The sequence below is a fragment of the Cryptomeria japonica genome, chromosome 9 (assembly GCF_030272615.1).
Source record: "Cryptomeria japonica chromosome 9, Sugi_1.0, whole genome shotgun sequence".
NCBI lineage: Eukaryota > Viridiplantae > Streptophyta > Pinopsida > Cupressales > Cupressaceae > Cryptomeria > Cryptomeria japonica.
Window position 1 is genome coordinate 243372800 of NC_081413.1, and position 16144 is coordinate 243388943.

The 16144-nt window shown below is 32.0% G+C and overlaps 2 protein-coding genes across 2 annotated transcripts in view; both read left to right on the top strand.

The window, feature by feature from the left end:
• The first annotated feature begins 561 nt into the window (after window positions 1-561).
• On the top strand, window positions 562-3931 carry LOC131037187 (protein NRT1/ PTR FAMILY 2.13). The gene is made up of 4 exons (XM_057969257.2): window positions 562-764; window positions 911-1128; window positions 1222-1763; window positions 2846-3931. Exons 1-4 carry the CDS (start codon window positions 596-598, stop codon window positions 3645-3647), a joined length of 1731 nt encoding a protein of 576 aa, XP_057825240.2. The 5' UTR covers window positions 562-595; the 3' UTR covers window positions 3648-3931.
• A 10784-nt stretch (window positions 3932-14715) lies between these two features.
• LOC131037188 (protein NRT1/ PTR FAMILY 2.3) overlaps window positions 14716-16144 on the top strand; it is a 32550-nt gene continuing 31121 nt past the window's right edge. The window contains exons 1-3 of the mRNA XM_057969259.2: window positions 14716-14919; window positions 15009-15226; window positions 15325-15869. Coding sequence (XP_057825242.2) covers window positions 14769-14919; window positions 15009-15226; window positions 15325-15869 — 914 coding nt within the window. The 5' untranslated portion in view covers window positions 14716-14768. The remainder of the gene's footprint in view (window positions 14920-15008; window positions 15227-15324; window positions 15870-16144) is intronic.

Sequence of the window (16144 nt, forward strand, 5' to 3'; positions counted from 1 at the left end):
CATATACACCATCAGATTAAAAACTAAATACATCTTTCACTTACATTCAATTGAAATAAACAACCTTCATAATTTATCATTTCCCAACTCTTTTAATTTACCTAAGTTTATAGAAATTTTAACAATAATATATGTAAATTTAATATATCTACTAAACTAGGTGAAATCCCAAACGTTGAAGGTGCAGATTCACTCCTAAGAGTTTGGTATGCATGCACACCGTTAGGTAACGGTTTTCCATTACGCTTTTGATGGTTAGACACATAAAATCCACTTCTGAATGTTTCTAGACGTTAAGATGATAGGAATTGCACGTCAGCACTGATTATTCAAAGGGCTATTAATTGAAAATTATTAGTGGCCTTGATCTGAAGTAGAAGACCCACTGGTGGACATGTGAGGTGTCCACAAATATCTATACGGAGGTACTTTGTTTTCGAAATACAAAATGATTTCCACGTTGTCAAAAACCAAGAGAGACAGCCACGTTAGTCCTTTGTTTTCTTTTATAATTTGTCTTTACTGATGCAGCCCAAAATTAAATACCAAGAATCCCCGCAACACATGATTCACCCGCATTCATATTTCGTTTAAGATGGTAGCAGATCGTACGGTTGAGATGGATATTCAGCTTTGCTCATCTGAAACTCAAACTACTCAGTTAGCAGTTGAAAAACCAGAGGAGAATTTGGGGGAGAACTCAACTGTTAATTACATAGCTGAGGAGGAGAGTGGAGGATGGAAGACATTTCCTTTCATCATAGGTTGTTCAACCGTTTTATAAAATTTATCAAATGATGGAACCTCTTACAACAGCTGAAATTACAAAAAATGTTTATTGCTTGGAATTTTAAGATCTTTTCTTACACGCTTGTGTTTGTTGTTTTGATTTGAAACGTTTTGTAAGCAGGAAGTGAGCTCTGCACTGGAATAGCAATCACTGGTTTGTTGGCAAACATGATTGTTTACTTGACTACAGAGTTCAACATAAACAACATTGAAGCCACTCATATCCTCAACATATCCGGTGGAGGAAGTGAGCTGTCTCCTTTAATAGGAGCATTTCTTGCAGATGCTTTTCTGGGTCGCTTTTGCGCAATTTCCATATCTTCAGTTATAACGTTCATTGTACGTGCTTCCTTACTGTAATTTCTCTTAAAGTTACACCATGGGTATTAGTGGCCAATTTAATTTGATTTTTTCTGTTTATGGTTGTTTCAGGCAATGATTCTTCTACTGCTGACAGCTATTATAGATCCCTTAAGACCACCTCCATGTAGCCCCAGTGTAAGAGCTACAGGAAGTTGTGTTGGCCCCACCACAGGACAGCATGCTGTTCTGTATGTTTACTTCGCATTATTAATTGCAGGATCTGCAGGATCAAGTAATTCAGGAGCTTTTGGAGCAGATCAATTTGCAAAGGGTGGTGGAAAACAGCTTCAGAGTTTCTTCAACTGGTATTATTGTGTGCTCTATATCTCAATAATGATAGCCTCCACTGTAATTGTGTATATTGAATCCAGTGTAAGCTGGGCATGGGGATTTGGGATTTGTCTTGCCCTGAATGTAATAGCTTTGATATTATTTTTCTCTGGGACGAGGTTGTACAATCGTGTGCGTCCACAGGGCAGCCCATACACAAGGCTTGCACAAGTGATAGTGGCGTGCCTTAGAAAAAGGCATTTGAAATTGCCTGCCATTGCAGAGGATTTTTACTATGGAGTAAAGGTTGAATCCGGGCTTCCCCTTACACAGCAGCTCAGGTAAATATTTCCTTTATAACCAGTGTTAAAGCAGGAGATGCGAATCTTAGATTAACCTCTGGTATTTCTGTTTACAAATAGGAATTCTTTGAACTCTTTTCAATAGAAGGGTTATATAGGTAAGGACTATTTAAAGAAATAAAATCATAAAAATAAAATAAAAAGATTAATATTGCATATTAATTAAAAGTATTTGTTGTAGTAAAAAGAATGATATATTTGAATGTGAGATAATTCTAACTATTAAATAATATTTTCTACATGAAGTAATTTTTCATTCTCTTTTGAAATTAAAAATTTATTAGGAAGTTTAATGAAGTTTAATGGCTTGGAGTGAAAGCTTCAAAGGATTGAGTAAGGCTCAATACAATAAGTGATCAGATGGAAATCATGCTATAGACAATTGTGACAACAAGATCTTAATACCACAAGAAATGAGGACTGCACCAACACCTTCTCCAGATGCATCGCACTGCAATTCAAAAGGTTTGGTGAAATCAGGTAAAGTCAAAATGGGGCAGAAACTCATGATCCCCTTAAACTGATCAAACCTCCCATAAAAACCACACCACCAAAATTGAACAATTTTATTATAATGACTAATTAAATTGTTAACCCCTAACCAAAAAAATTCAACCTAATAATAAATAATCTTTAATTTTTACAAACTTTAACATATATAGATAAATAATAATAATTGATATTAAATTGATATAGATTGAGTTAATTGGATGTTTATATTGAGTGTGTACAAATATATTATTTTTAGAAAAATTTTAATTTTTTTTAAATGATTTGTTTATTTGATATATTTTACTGATTTGATAATTGTTTTAACTCTTAGAAGCAGACCCTTCTTTAAAAAAAATTAAGTATGAAAATTTTTGGTTTGTTGACGATGGAAAATAAATAAAAATTAATGTTATGAAATGTTTACAATTCATAATAGTACATATAATCTCTGGATTCAATGGTGTAGAATAACAATTCATAATATTTGGTACATAGAATTTCTGGATTCAATTGTATAGAATTATTTTAGGTCAACATTTTCAATCACATGATCTAATTACTATTAACAGGTTTCTAAACAAGGCTGCCATAAAAACATCATCAGACATATCTCCAGAAGGTCATACAAATCTCAGCCCATGGAAATTATGCACAGTTCAACAAGTGGAAGACCTGAAATGTATTATAAAAACGTTGCCAATATGGAGCTGTATAGTAGCTCCGGCCATTATAAACACCCAGGTGGGCACATTCTCAGTGTTGCAAGCCCTGGCAATGGACAGGCATCTGGGCCCTCATTTCAACATACCTGCTGCCTCTTTCTTTGTCTTCGGTCTCCTGGCATCCTCAATAACGTTATGTGTCTATGAAAATGTGGTGGTTCCCTGGGCTACTGCGAGGGAAATAAAAATAACAAAGCTGATGAGAATAGGATTAGGCATGGCAATCAATATTGTGGGAATTGGAGTGGCCGCCATAGTGGAGAGAAAACGTAGAGAGAACAGATCAGTAGTTCCATTGTCGATATTTTGGCTCCTTCCTCAGCAAGTAATTTTCGGGGTGGCAGGTGCGTTTAGCGTTGGGATTATTGATTTCTTTTACTCTGAATTTCCAGAAACAGCACGCAGCACTGCCGCTGGTTTAGTGGGTGCAAGTGGTGCAGTGGGCTTTTATTTGAGCAGTTTGTTAGTGGCTATCATTCATAAAAACACTGATTGGCTTACTAATGATCTGAACCAGAGTCGTCTTGATTACTTTTACACCTTTCTTTGTGTAATTGGAGTGCTGAATATGGCCTATTTCTTCCCATGCGCTCGTTGGTATAAATACAAAGCACAAGCAGTCAACTCCCACAACATGTCTATGCCTTAACTTTGCTCTCCTTGTATGTGTGTGTAAAGAATCCATTTATTGGCAGAAAGACAGAGAATAACATAAAAGAAAAACGTACCTTCTCTCATGATAGACACACTCATGTTGAAGTGTTATATTGAGGGGAGGATAGCATCTTGTTCATGGCCAACAAATCTTCTTCTTTGTAAGAGAGAGATTGGTAAAAAGGATGTCGCATTCACAACCTCTACAGATGTGTTATACATCCTCTGTCATAAGATATTTCCTTTCCCTTCTTCAATAATAGGTAAATATTTTCTCTATTTTGAATACCATGTTCACTCTGAAATTAAATTTTAGCACTGGATATGGCTTCCAGAAATCTAGAAATTAACATAGCGCATATTCATTATTCCAGGAATCTCATTAGAGTGAGTGTCTCACATTTAATCTAAATCTCCAAAAAAACAAAAATTAGACTCTACCTATAATAGTTTATTTGGATGTCTAAAATAATTTTTATAATCAATATTTAGTTCTCTAGATATGTTTTTTAATTGTTAATTCAAATGTAAGTTGAGATTAAGATGTAAGAAATTTTTAACATTAATTGTTAGATAAGAAGTTTAACCATACTTCTTAATATTATCATTATTTTCTTTATTTTAGATATTAGTATGTATATAAATGTTGAAGAATTATAATTCAAATCTCGTTTTAGACATGATTAAACCACTAAATGAAATTGTTATTATTATTCTATCTCAAAAAAATAATTTTTCTAGCTTAAATTTAGTTTGTTTAGGATGAAGAGATGAGATTATGTTAGTTAAAAAAAGAAATAGTCATAAATAATTTGTTGTAACAAAAAAAAAAAGGAAAAAGCATTTAGTTAAATTAATTGTTTTTCAAATGATAGAAGGAAAAAAAATTAAATAGATAATACAAATTTATTTAGGTGCAATATGTAACTTAGACTGTAGTTATTTTGGCTCCAAAAATGTCCTGCAGTAACACCAATAACTTTCATGTTATACTATAGTGGGGGACAATGGTTGCAGTGCTTCTATCGAGCCCGCAACCATTATGTGCCTATTTTGTAGTTTTTGTGTTTGCATAACACACAAATTATCAGTTGTATGATAGCATGGTTTTCGAGATAGATTAGGCACATCTTGTAACTTAGACTAATTAAATAAGATAACTATTTAAACATAATTAAAGATGAGAATGTGACTATATCTATATAGTTTAACTTGACTAATATTAGGAGGGATAGACTTTAGGTGTCTATAATCCATCCCTCTTTGAAGTGTCATTGTGACTAACTGTCATTGAGACTACCAGGAGAAATGGTCTATCAATTATTTATTTTGTGAGGAGCAATGTGACACTTGATTAAGGGGTGAACTTTCATTTGTGTCTCCTTCACATAAGCTTAGAGTTAGATTATGATTCTTGCATAATATATGATAGTGAAGCCTATTTTATTTATAATAATGATGAATTCAAGTGACTTGTGCTAATAATTCTTTTATATCCCCTATCTCAGGGTCTATTGATTATTTATTTAGTAAGGAGAATTATGAAACTCACTTAGTTGATGAAAATTATATTTTCTTCCTTCACATGATCTCATTGATGGATCCATATTCTACAATAATTTGGATCATACTATAAGTGGTATTAGTAAAGACTTCATGTTGAATCATTTTATTAGGAATAAAGATACATCATCACATGTGAAAATATGTATAATATTGTATTATGATAATATATAAGGCATATGCATGAAGATATGCTCCTTATTGATATATTTTTAGAAAAGATCAATAAATGAAATATTAAAATGATTTGGTATTTATTATATTCTCCTTACACTTTATTCATTTAACTAAGACATGCCTTCATTTATTATTGTACTCTTGATCCTACAAAAGTTTTGTATATCATAATTTTTTATCATTTACCTTCTAGTGGTCATACCTTAGAAAATAATATAGCTTGATTTATGCATCATGTTCATACCCAATCTTCGAATACATATATGCCAACTCTCGTATGGATCATTTTATGTCCTATAATGATGTTTTTTTAATAAATTTTATTGTACATTATTTCTATAATGTCTCTGCATAATAAAGGATGATGGTAAAAAAATATGCACTTAATGTATCTCATATTAATCCATCATTAAACATGCAATTTATACAATAAAAAATATTGCACAATAATTTACCAAACTAATGACAAAGTTAGAAAACGTGGAGAACTATGCTATGATTTATAAAATATATCAAGAATTACACTAATGTGATAATACATAATCAATTGACATGTGACATGTTGACTTAGCCTATACTAATTTGATTTTTTGAACTTATTTTTATGATGTATAATGATGGATTTTACCAATTAATTAATATAAAATGTATGAAAATTACATGCTCAAGTTACTTTCATAAGGGAAACTCACTTGATTGGCTATTTTTCATGAAGCTTGATCTATTAAAATTTTTATTGTATTTTATACCTCATAATTATATTTGTTCTTGTGGATATTTAACGAGTAATTTAATTGAACATTCAACTATAACATTGATTGTATAGTAAATTGTGCTTGACAAACTACTGGACTATAAACAACATGAATATAATATGATCAATTAGTATGTGATAAGTTTCAAACTAATATTGTTCCTAAAGTACATTTGAAACTATTAAATAATTATTAAGAAATTAAAATAGTGTAAATTTGGAAATTAGGGCTTCAATTATAGAACCACAATCAATCCCAAATTGACCATTACAAGGGGAAAGATGGCTGAACCTAATAGATCTAGCCTCAATCTCACTTAGAAAGGGTTGAGAATTTTGATGTATTTTGACAGCAACAATAAGCTACAAATGTCACATAGAGCCACTGACTTGGATCTTGGCAAAATAAGATGTCTAGAATCTTCTCTTGAAAGTTAGGGCTGTTCTTTTAGGTTCAATTAGTATCAATTCATTATGTTCCTTTGAATTTACCATCATTTAAAGTTGAACATGTTTTCCTTTGTGAACTCTGTTGATCCTGTCGAGTGAAACTCCACACTTGTTTGCTTCATACAGAAACAATTCTCTTTGAATTGAATTGATTAAAATTGGGGTTAAATAGGTGATAGTTGAAGTATCTTGATAGCAATGGTAAGTTACAAATGTCCCATATAGCCACTGACTTGGATTTAGGCAAAATAAGATGTCTCGAATATGCTCTCAAAGGTTCGGCCTAATTTTATATGACCAAGTAGTATCAATTCACCATTGTCCTCTAAATTTTGCATCATTAAAAGTTGAATCTGATCATCTTTGTGAACTCTATTGATCCCCTTGAGTAGAGCTTCGCACTTGTTTCTTGTACACAGAAAGAAAGAGAATGATGTTGGGGATAGGTATTTGCCTAAGTCAAACCATAGTTTTGGAGTTAACCTTGAATAAAATTATGTAAAAAATCAAATAAAATGTTGAATTAGTATACTTCAGATCTACAATTATAGATGATGATGGAATTCTCTTTGAATGTAATCATAAATGTTGAATGTAAGGGCATGACAAACATACGAATAGAAAAAACTCTAATCATGCACACATGTTTGCACAAGATTGATGTTGCATTGATCCATAATGCTTGAAAGATAAATATGCAACCTTGAAGATCCCTAAAAATGTTTGATGATAAATGCTTCACTGATGCACAAATAATATATATGGATTCTTAGATTCCATGTGTAGCCACAAGGATCAATTTCTGATCAGGAGATATAATACCTACCCCAATTAAAATTTGGGCCCCATTAAGAGGGACCATGGATTTCTGGGGAACCATGGTCAGGACCAAGACATTCCATGCTTTGGTCCATCTGCAAATAGGACAAACATAAGGTAATAGGAGGACGGGTACCTCACCATGGGACCCACCAATGAGTGTTCATGGCCTCAAAGTTGGAGGATGGAGTCAAACCAGACCTAGAGACGAGATGAGGGTAAGACAAGCTAAAGTGGGTGCTGAAACATGAGGTGTAAATTGAACTATGACATTTATGACACTACATTTAGCCCTACTTTAATGGTAGTATGAGCCTAGGGAAATAGTCTCAGTAAAGTAGATCAAAGATGAGAGAGGAGAGCAATTATGAGCGAGACCACAAGGACTATAATACATCAGTAATTGCAAGGAACCAAGCCCCTACTCTTAGGATCTTGACCCACACAATCTCATGCAAGGACACATAAAATAAGACAAAGACAAAAAGGAAAACAAAGGCAAAATACCAAAGACACAACACAAAATCTAAAATACAAAATAAGACCTCATGTCAACTAGTCAAAAAGCCCTTGTTAATCGCAATGTTTCAACCACTAATATCATTCTTGAAATGTCATCACAAGAACACAAGCGATCACATAAAAAGAGAAAGCACGTGCATCAAACCATGAACCATAAATAGCCAATCTATGAGCTCATGACGAGAAGAAATGGGAGACATGGATATCACGAGCTAGTTGTGTTTTTCTAGGTGATCCATAAGAGGAAGAGGAAGAGAGGACATGGCTACCATAGGCTAGTTGTGTTTTCCTCGGTGATCCATCTTGAAGAGGAGAGTTAGAATAGTCTACTTGGGTTTTGCTAGTTCTACTCATCCTACATATGCAACTGTCTGGTTTCAAGAGTTAGGGACCTTGTATAAGACTTTTTTTTTTGTTGGCTTTAACCATGCCACAACCTGTATAAGACATGAAATGAAAATGTAAATGTGTGTCTAGTTTTAGGAATGAAATATTTTGTATAACACTTACTTTTGTATGGTTTCAAGTCCAAACACCCCGTTTAAGACAAATATATGTTTAGTTTCAAGAACATCTCATGTAAGACTACCACCCTGAATTGTACTTCCTTACAATTTTTTCCTCATTTGGGACTTTGGCATTCCTATTTTGAGGCCTGATTGGAGCTCTGGTTCTTCTGACAATGTGCAAATAATTCATTCATTTTTAAATTCATCATTTTTTACCCTATTTCTTGTGTCCCTAATTGGTCAGGACTAAGGCACCAATACTTTGTTCCTCCCAATCAGGACCTATTTTGGGCCCCCTCAATGGTAACATCATTTGAGTGGGAATCTTGATCTCGTGTTGGCTCATGTTGGAAAACTAAAAAAAATTGACAAGCATGTATAAAAGGAGGTCCACCCCTCTCATTTTGTTAACCACATAATAAATTCAAGCAATCAAACATTTAAGTTTAAGTGAGCAAGGAATCAGTCCTCTTTCAAGCATTAGAGTAGAATTAAGGTCAAGATTCAAGCATTGGATTTGACATTCATGTTCTATCTTTATGAAGACTTTATGAAACTTTAATACCTTGTGGAGATAAACAAAACTCCATTAAAATGTATGGCATTAGTGTTTCAAACATTATTCATCATTTCCCTCAAAAGGAAATCATTTCCATTACTACAATTCAATTACATTTCATTTCTATTTCATGGTTAATTCCAAAATTGGGGTTTGACCTAAGGAAAACCCCTAATCCAACATATTTCCCTTCTCTAGTGTGTGTAGCAAGAGGTACAAAGTTGTGATATTCAGAATTGGCTTTACTTACATAGATGAATAGATTCCTCTTTAGACAACAAAAAGCGTTGAGGACCAGAGCAACGAGCATCCTTGTCCCCACATTTTAGTAGCTCCTTCTAGGAAAAGATTTGAACAATTTTATATTGCTCAAATCTAGGTTCATGCCTCAGTCCGATGATTGTAGCTCATTGTTTATGCATTTTCACTTCAATTTTGACACATTTACCCTAATTTCAACATTTTTCACATTTCAACTTAAAAGAAGAGGCCCCCCAAAGTGAATCTAGTAAGAATTACTAGTTGTATCCTTTCTAATTTGTGGCTAGGTATATTAGGCTCATGCCTTTTCTAATGTAATGGTCCCTAAGACTAAATATTAGCAATTTTCATGCATTTTATGGGGGAAACCCTAATACTTTCACCATTACATTTTGGTGAACCCGATGTCTTACACTTTAATTTTTTTTATTTATGTTCTCAAGTCTGAGTGTTTATACATTTAAATTTAAATTAATAATTACAAGTTTAATTTTCAATTGAATTTCAAAATTTTAGAGGTTAAATTCACAAAAACCCTAATTTTTCATTCTAAAATTGACCTTGTGGGTTGTCTAATTTGGATTTATTATTTCAAATCTGATTATTCATTTAGTTTAAAATTCAAATTTTCCCTCCTAGATCTAACTTTTAAATTGAACTACATAAATTTAGTACTACTTGAATATACAAAAAACCCAACTTATAATTCTAAATTTACATGTGGGTTACATAATTTTTCAAATCAAATTTCAAATTTGATAGTTATGAAATGCTATGCTATGACCTAAATGCATTTGTCTTTTCAAATTCACAAATCAAATTAGTTAATTAATTGGCTAACCAATCACTTTTACAAAATTTTAGATTGCTTAATCACAATTGTTTTTTTTATTTCAAATTAAAATTTTGCTCCTTTGTGCATGAGTTTTACTACCATTAGTCCTAACTATAATGTTTTTCTGATAAGAAAATGTAGAATTAAGGATTCCCAAGGTTTAATTACTAAGGATATGGAGCCTAATTTGGATAACTTGTTTGATGAGAATATTGGTGGATCTTCTATTCCAATAAATACAGTCATTTATTTTTATTCTTTATATAATTCTCATGATGTGGGTGAATCGGTAACTAGGATTTGTGTTGATCAATTAGAGAAGATTGACAATGAATTTGAAAATCTTCAAAAATGGATGAGTCAACAATCCCCATAAACTTAGGCAATCTCATTGATTGAAGGATTAAAACGAATGGTTCAAAGTGATAAAATTGGCATTGATTTGTTGTTTTTCCTTGCTCATATTGTTGACACTAATATTGTGCCTAAGAAAAGTTGTTCTAAAGTCCTTGGTTACAGTCAAGCACCTAGTCACATTAATCATTCTATTATTATGGCTACATCTATGCCTATTGTGCCTACTTTCACATCCACTATCATGGCTACTTCCACACAAAATGTTAATCCTACACATATCAGTCAACTAGGAAACTTTGTTGATCAAAATTCTTTCATACCTCCTTTTGCGAGTCTTCCATTTGTGACCCAATCATCTCCCATACCTACATACCATAGTGTTCCACCTCCTTACACTCTACCTCTACCTTCATTAAACAATGTTACTCCAACCCAATCAAACATGTCCAATTTCAATCCATCCAACAAAGCAACATACAACAACCTAGCACAAATCATTTCATCCTTACAACAACAAATAGCTTCTATGAACCAATCCAATTTTAATGTGCCCATATTTGATATAGGGAGATCATTATCTAATGATATTGTTTATGTTATCCCTCCTAAACATATTGAAGTCCCTCAATTAAAGCTTGATAATAGAAAAGGTGACCCCTTGACTCATGTGAAAATATTACAAACTTTATGTAGTGATTTTTCACATGAATAAAGACTTCTGGCTAAATTGTTTACTATAAATTTTAGGGAGAAAGCATTGCAATGGTATTGTCCTTTGCCTCCTTATTCTACTAGACCATTTCAACAATTGGATAATTCTTTCATTCAACAATTTCACAATAATATTGGTCCTAAGATTACTTTGACTAATTTGATTCATTGTAAGCAAGATGTTAAAAAAGATTTACTAATTTTATTGGTAGCTATAAACATTTGTATTCTCAAATTGCTTATCCTATGCTTGATAAAGATGTTCAAAGAATTTTTATTTCTAATTTACAAAAATACATTAAAGGGATAAGATTCTATTTTCTAGTTTTACTTCCTCTACACAGTTGTGCATAGTGCTTTGTAATTATAAAATTCAAGTGAGTCAATTTGAATCATCTCCTTTAATAGATATGATTGATAAGAATGGAGGTGCCCAAAATTATTTTACCAAGTTTAAACTTAACAAGGGATTCATCAAGTTCAATGAGAACAACAATACCCAAGTAGCAGCTGCAACCACAGGTGTGCCTCCTTTATCCAAGTACGTTTGAAAAAAAAAATACTCCTCTTTCTGAGTCTTTGCATATCATTATGACACAATTGTTGAATAATAATTTGTTGAAACTTCCTCCCATCAAACTAATTGACACTTCCAAACCTTTCACACCCCATCATGATCCCAAAGCTTTTTCCAATATCATTGTTAGTCTGGTCATGACATTGAAAAGTGTTATTCCTTAAGGAGTAAAATTCAAGACTTTATTGATAAAAATACCACTAGAATAAATGGGTTCAGATTATATATCGTGATGATAAAATATAAAAAAAGTACCAATAAAAGGAAATTAGAATAATTTCTTATATTTTCCAAGATCACCTTATGGTATGAAAAAAAAGCATACACAAATTATTTGCTCTCGACTAAAATAAAACAAAATAGAACAAGATTTGATATTTTTATCTTCAAGATCATCTTTCATTGTGACGAGAGAACATACGCATTTAACAAGTGCTCACAAAAAGGTATACAAGAGTTAATTTCATAAGCATACATGTGTACAGCTACTCTAGTGATGAAAAGATACATCCTTAGACAAGTGAAATATATATAAACATAAGTTAATATTTTTTAACAAGTGTCTTAGGCTTGTTAAATACTAAAAAAATGGGGTTACCACAAACAAGTTGTAAATAATATTTATTTAAAAGCACAAAACTCAGGAAAAAATATAAATTGTGAAATAAAACGTGCACACTAAGAGAGAAATATACATGTCAATCTTAGAAAACAGATTTTAAAAGGTGAATTCTATGTTTAATAAATTATTATTTCATGTGTTCTTATTGGTTAAGTTGAAGCATTGATCTTTAAACATAGACACTAAAATTAAATAAAAACATTTAAAAGCAAAACATACATAATAGAACAAGAAAATTTAATAGAAATCTTGTACATGGAAATACACAAAAAAAAATTTAGCAGAAATATTGTACAAGGATTAGTTTTATAAACAAATTACAATGATAGTGTGAAAACAAATTATAAATTTGAGACTAGAAAAACGGATTAGGAAAGATTAAAAATATTACAAAATGATCAAGAAATAATGTTAAAACCAATGGGTCAAAGAATGTTCAAAACTCTAAAGAACATGTTGTCGGGAAAAAGCATGCATTAAAATATGAATAAGCATTCTGAAATCATATACAAATTAATTTAACTATCAACATATACCAAAAAAAAAAATGATACTAGAAGAGGTGTGGGTCCAACGGGTGTGGGTTGAATAGATATCCCCAAATATATGCATATAAATTTAAATTGCAAACAAAGATTCAATATTTAATAAATTAAAGACGTATTTCATATTTAAATACAACCTCTATATTGAGCTAAAAATACACGTTAAAAATGTGAAAGACAATAACAATTAGCTCACTTATAAGTCACTTGTTCTAGCAATGATGTATGTGCTCAAAAATGTAACATAACTTCACATTTAAGGTTCTTCTTGAAATTAGTACATATAATAATTTAGAATATAGTGATGTGAAGGGGATTCATGATAGAAAAAATGTTGAGAGGTAACTTTAGGTCTCTATAATAAGTTTACAAACTTAATAAATGAGTCGGTTCTCCTGGAGAAAACTCTTTCCATGGGCTATATTAATGGTGATGAAAGAAAGACAACAAAAATAGACATACAAATAGTTAAGATAACAATCAATGAAAATTTAATTCTTTGATTCCTTTACAAATTTATGTGTTTCAGAATTTTATTTTATTTTGTAATCAACTAAAATTAGCTGCAGATTGAATGTCTTCATATACCATGACAAAATAACATATAGTAAAAATGTTTATTCATTTCGTTGATAATGACTAGTAGAAACTGGTAGGAAATATATAATTTAATTTTTTTTAATAATTTAAATTTCAAGTCCAATCTTATGTGGTTTGGGACTAAAGTAAAACAATCTCGAGCTGTAGAAAAATAACCTTGGAACAAAGATGGTATTTTTGAGACAAGAAATAACTATGTAGAAGTGTAAATAAAGGTCTACCAATGATAAACAAATGATTAAAAAATTATAAATTGCAATAAACAACTCTCTTAAATGAAAATGGGACAATGAATTGAACCCAACAAAAAATCATTCATCTTATGAATATTATATTTTAAACATTTAAAAATTTAGACACAAAACTAGTAAAAAATAACATGAATATAAACATTTTGCCATTATAATCACATTTTAAAATTTTGGGTTCTTCTCATAGTGTGTTGGTTAAGTGGTGGTGTTGTTATTGTAACAACTAAGGTTCAAATTCAAATGTGCTTTGTTAATACGGCTGAGTTTATGACCTCAGAGATTCATAATTCCAAGTCACCTAAACTTTTAAAAACATTTCAAAATTTAAATCTCAAGAAATTAACACCTTAACAAATAAATATATATAGAGAGAGAGAGAGAGAAAAAGGATCAATTAATTGTTTAAAATTGCTAAGATTAGTAGTTACTGATTAAGAATTAACCACCTTGGTGCTTCTTCGCTGTCGATGAGCGATTTACTTCGTGCTGTTTTCTTTCTTTCTTAATTGTTTTAATTATCTTATGATTTACAAGCCTATGCATTAACAGTAGCACTATAACCTTACCTAATGGTTTTGCTGGTTGGGCGCCTTTACTTCATTTCATTGTTTCTAGCGACGCCAAGATGATACGAATTGCACGTCAGCATTGATGATATACAACACTGAAAATCTAATGATGGTCTTGTTCGTAAATTCAAACACCCAATGGTTGAGCACTATTGTGTCCACAAACATTTTCACCATTAAGTTGGCCTTATCAACTAAAGAATTTTGTTTGTTTGTCAAAATCATCTAGAAATGGGATTTTATTCATCGTACTTCTGTGAGATTTTATGTTTTAGTGAATGGTATAATCAACCAAATATATCATCATTCTTACGACTTAAATTCAACACATAATCAACTTTTGTTTGTTTTAGAAATTATCTTTATTGATGAAACTCAAAAATAAGCAAGAATCCCTCCAACAAATGATTCAACAGAATTCCCATTTTGTTTAGCATGGCGATGGATAATATGGTTGAGATGCAGACTGAAGTTCACTGCTTTCAACCTGCAACACCTGAATTAGCAGTTGAACAGTTACCGAAGGATTTAGAGAAGAATGTAGATAAGGACCGTGGAGGATGGAGAACTTTTCCTTTTATTATAGGTAGTTCAATCGTTTTATTTTCATGGGTTTGTTACTTAGAATTTTGAAAGTTTTGCTATTTTGTTCTCATTCAAACGTTTTGTAAGCAGGAAGTGAACTCTGCGCTGTAATAGCAGTCACTGGTTTGGCAGCAAACATGATTGTTTACTTAACCACAGAGTTCAACATAAACAACATTGAAGCCACCCATATCATCAACATATCCAGTGGAGGAATCGAGCTGGCTCCATTAATAGGAGCATTTCTTACAGATGCATATCTGGGTCGCTTTTGGGCAATTTCCATTGGTTCAGTTCTATCAACAATTGTACGTTCTTCCCAAGTCCTTACATTATATTTTGCATAAAATTGTATAATGGGTTTGAGTGGTCAATTTCATTTTCTTCTGTTGCATGTTTGTTTCAGGCAATGATTTTGTTAATGCTGACGGCCATTATAGATCCCTTAAGACCATCTCCATGTAGTCCCAATTTAAGAGCTCCAGGAAGTTGTGTTCGCCCTACCACAGGACAGTATGGTGTCCTGTATCTTTATTTTGCATTGCTAACTGCAGGAGCTGCAGGAGCAAAGTACAATTCAGCAGCTTTTGGAGCAGATCAGTTTGTAAAGGGTGGTGGAAACCAGCATCAGAGTTTCTTCAACTGGTATTATTGTGTGTTCTTTGTCTCAATCATGATAGCGTCCACTGTGATTGTGTATATTCAATCTAATGTGAGCTGGGCATGGGGATTTGGGATTTGTGTTGCTCTGAAGGGGATATCTTTAGTATTATTCTTGTCCGGGACGAGGTTTTACAATTGTATAAGTCCAAAAGGTAGCCCCTTCACAGGGCTCGCACAAGTGGTAGTGGCTTCCCTTAGAAAAAGGCATCTGTCATTGCCTTCCAATGGAGAGGATTTCTACTATGGAGTAAGAGTTCAATCTGGGCTTCCCCTTACACAGCAGTTCAGGTATTTCCTCTAACCTTAGTTGATATAATTGAAAAATTAAACTGGTTTACAACAAAACAATTTAGAAGCCTTTAAAAACAATTTACATTAAAATTATATTGAAATCGTGATTTTTCCATTTTGATTTATAAGCTACATTAAAATTATATTTAGATGGTATTTTTGTTTATAAAGTTCATTTATAATTTATAATTATTTGTAAACTGGTAGAAATTTAATCTTTTATTATTATTGTCTGTCTCCTTAATTGTTGGTAATTCATATAATAAATTATT

Coding starts and splice junctions, on each gene's coding strand:
- LOC131037187 (XM_057969257.2), top strand. CDS start 596: ATGGTAGCAGATCGTACGGTTGAGATGGATATTCAGCTTTGCTCATCT. Junction 765..910: donor GACATTTCCTTTCATCATAG/GTTGTTCAACCG, acceptor TTTTGTAAGCAG/GAAGTGAGCTCTGCACTGGA. Junction 1,129..1,221: donor CTTCAGTTATAACGTTCATT/GTACGTGCTTCC, acceptor TGGTTGTTTCAG/GCAATGATTCTTCTACTGCT.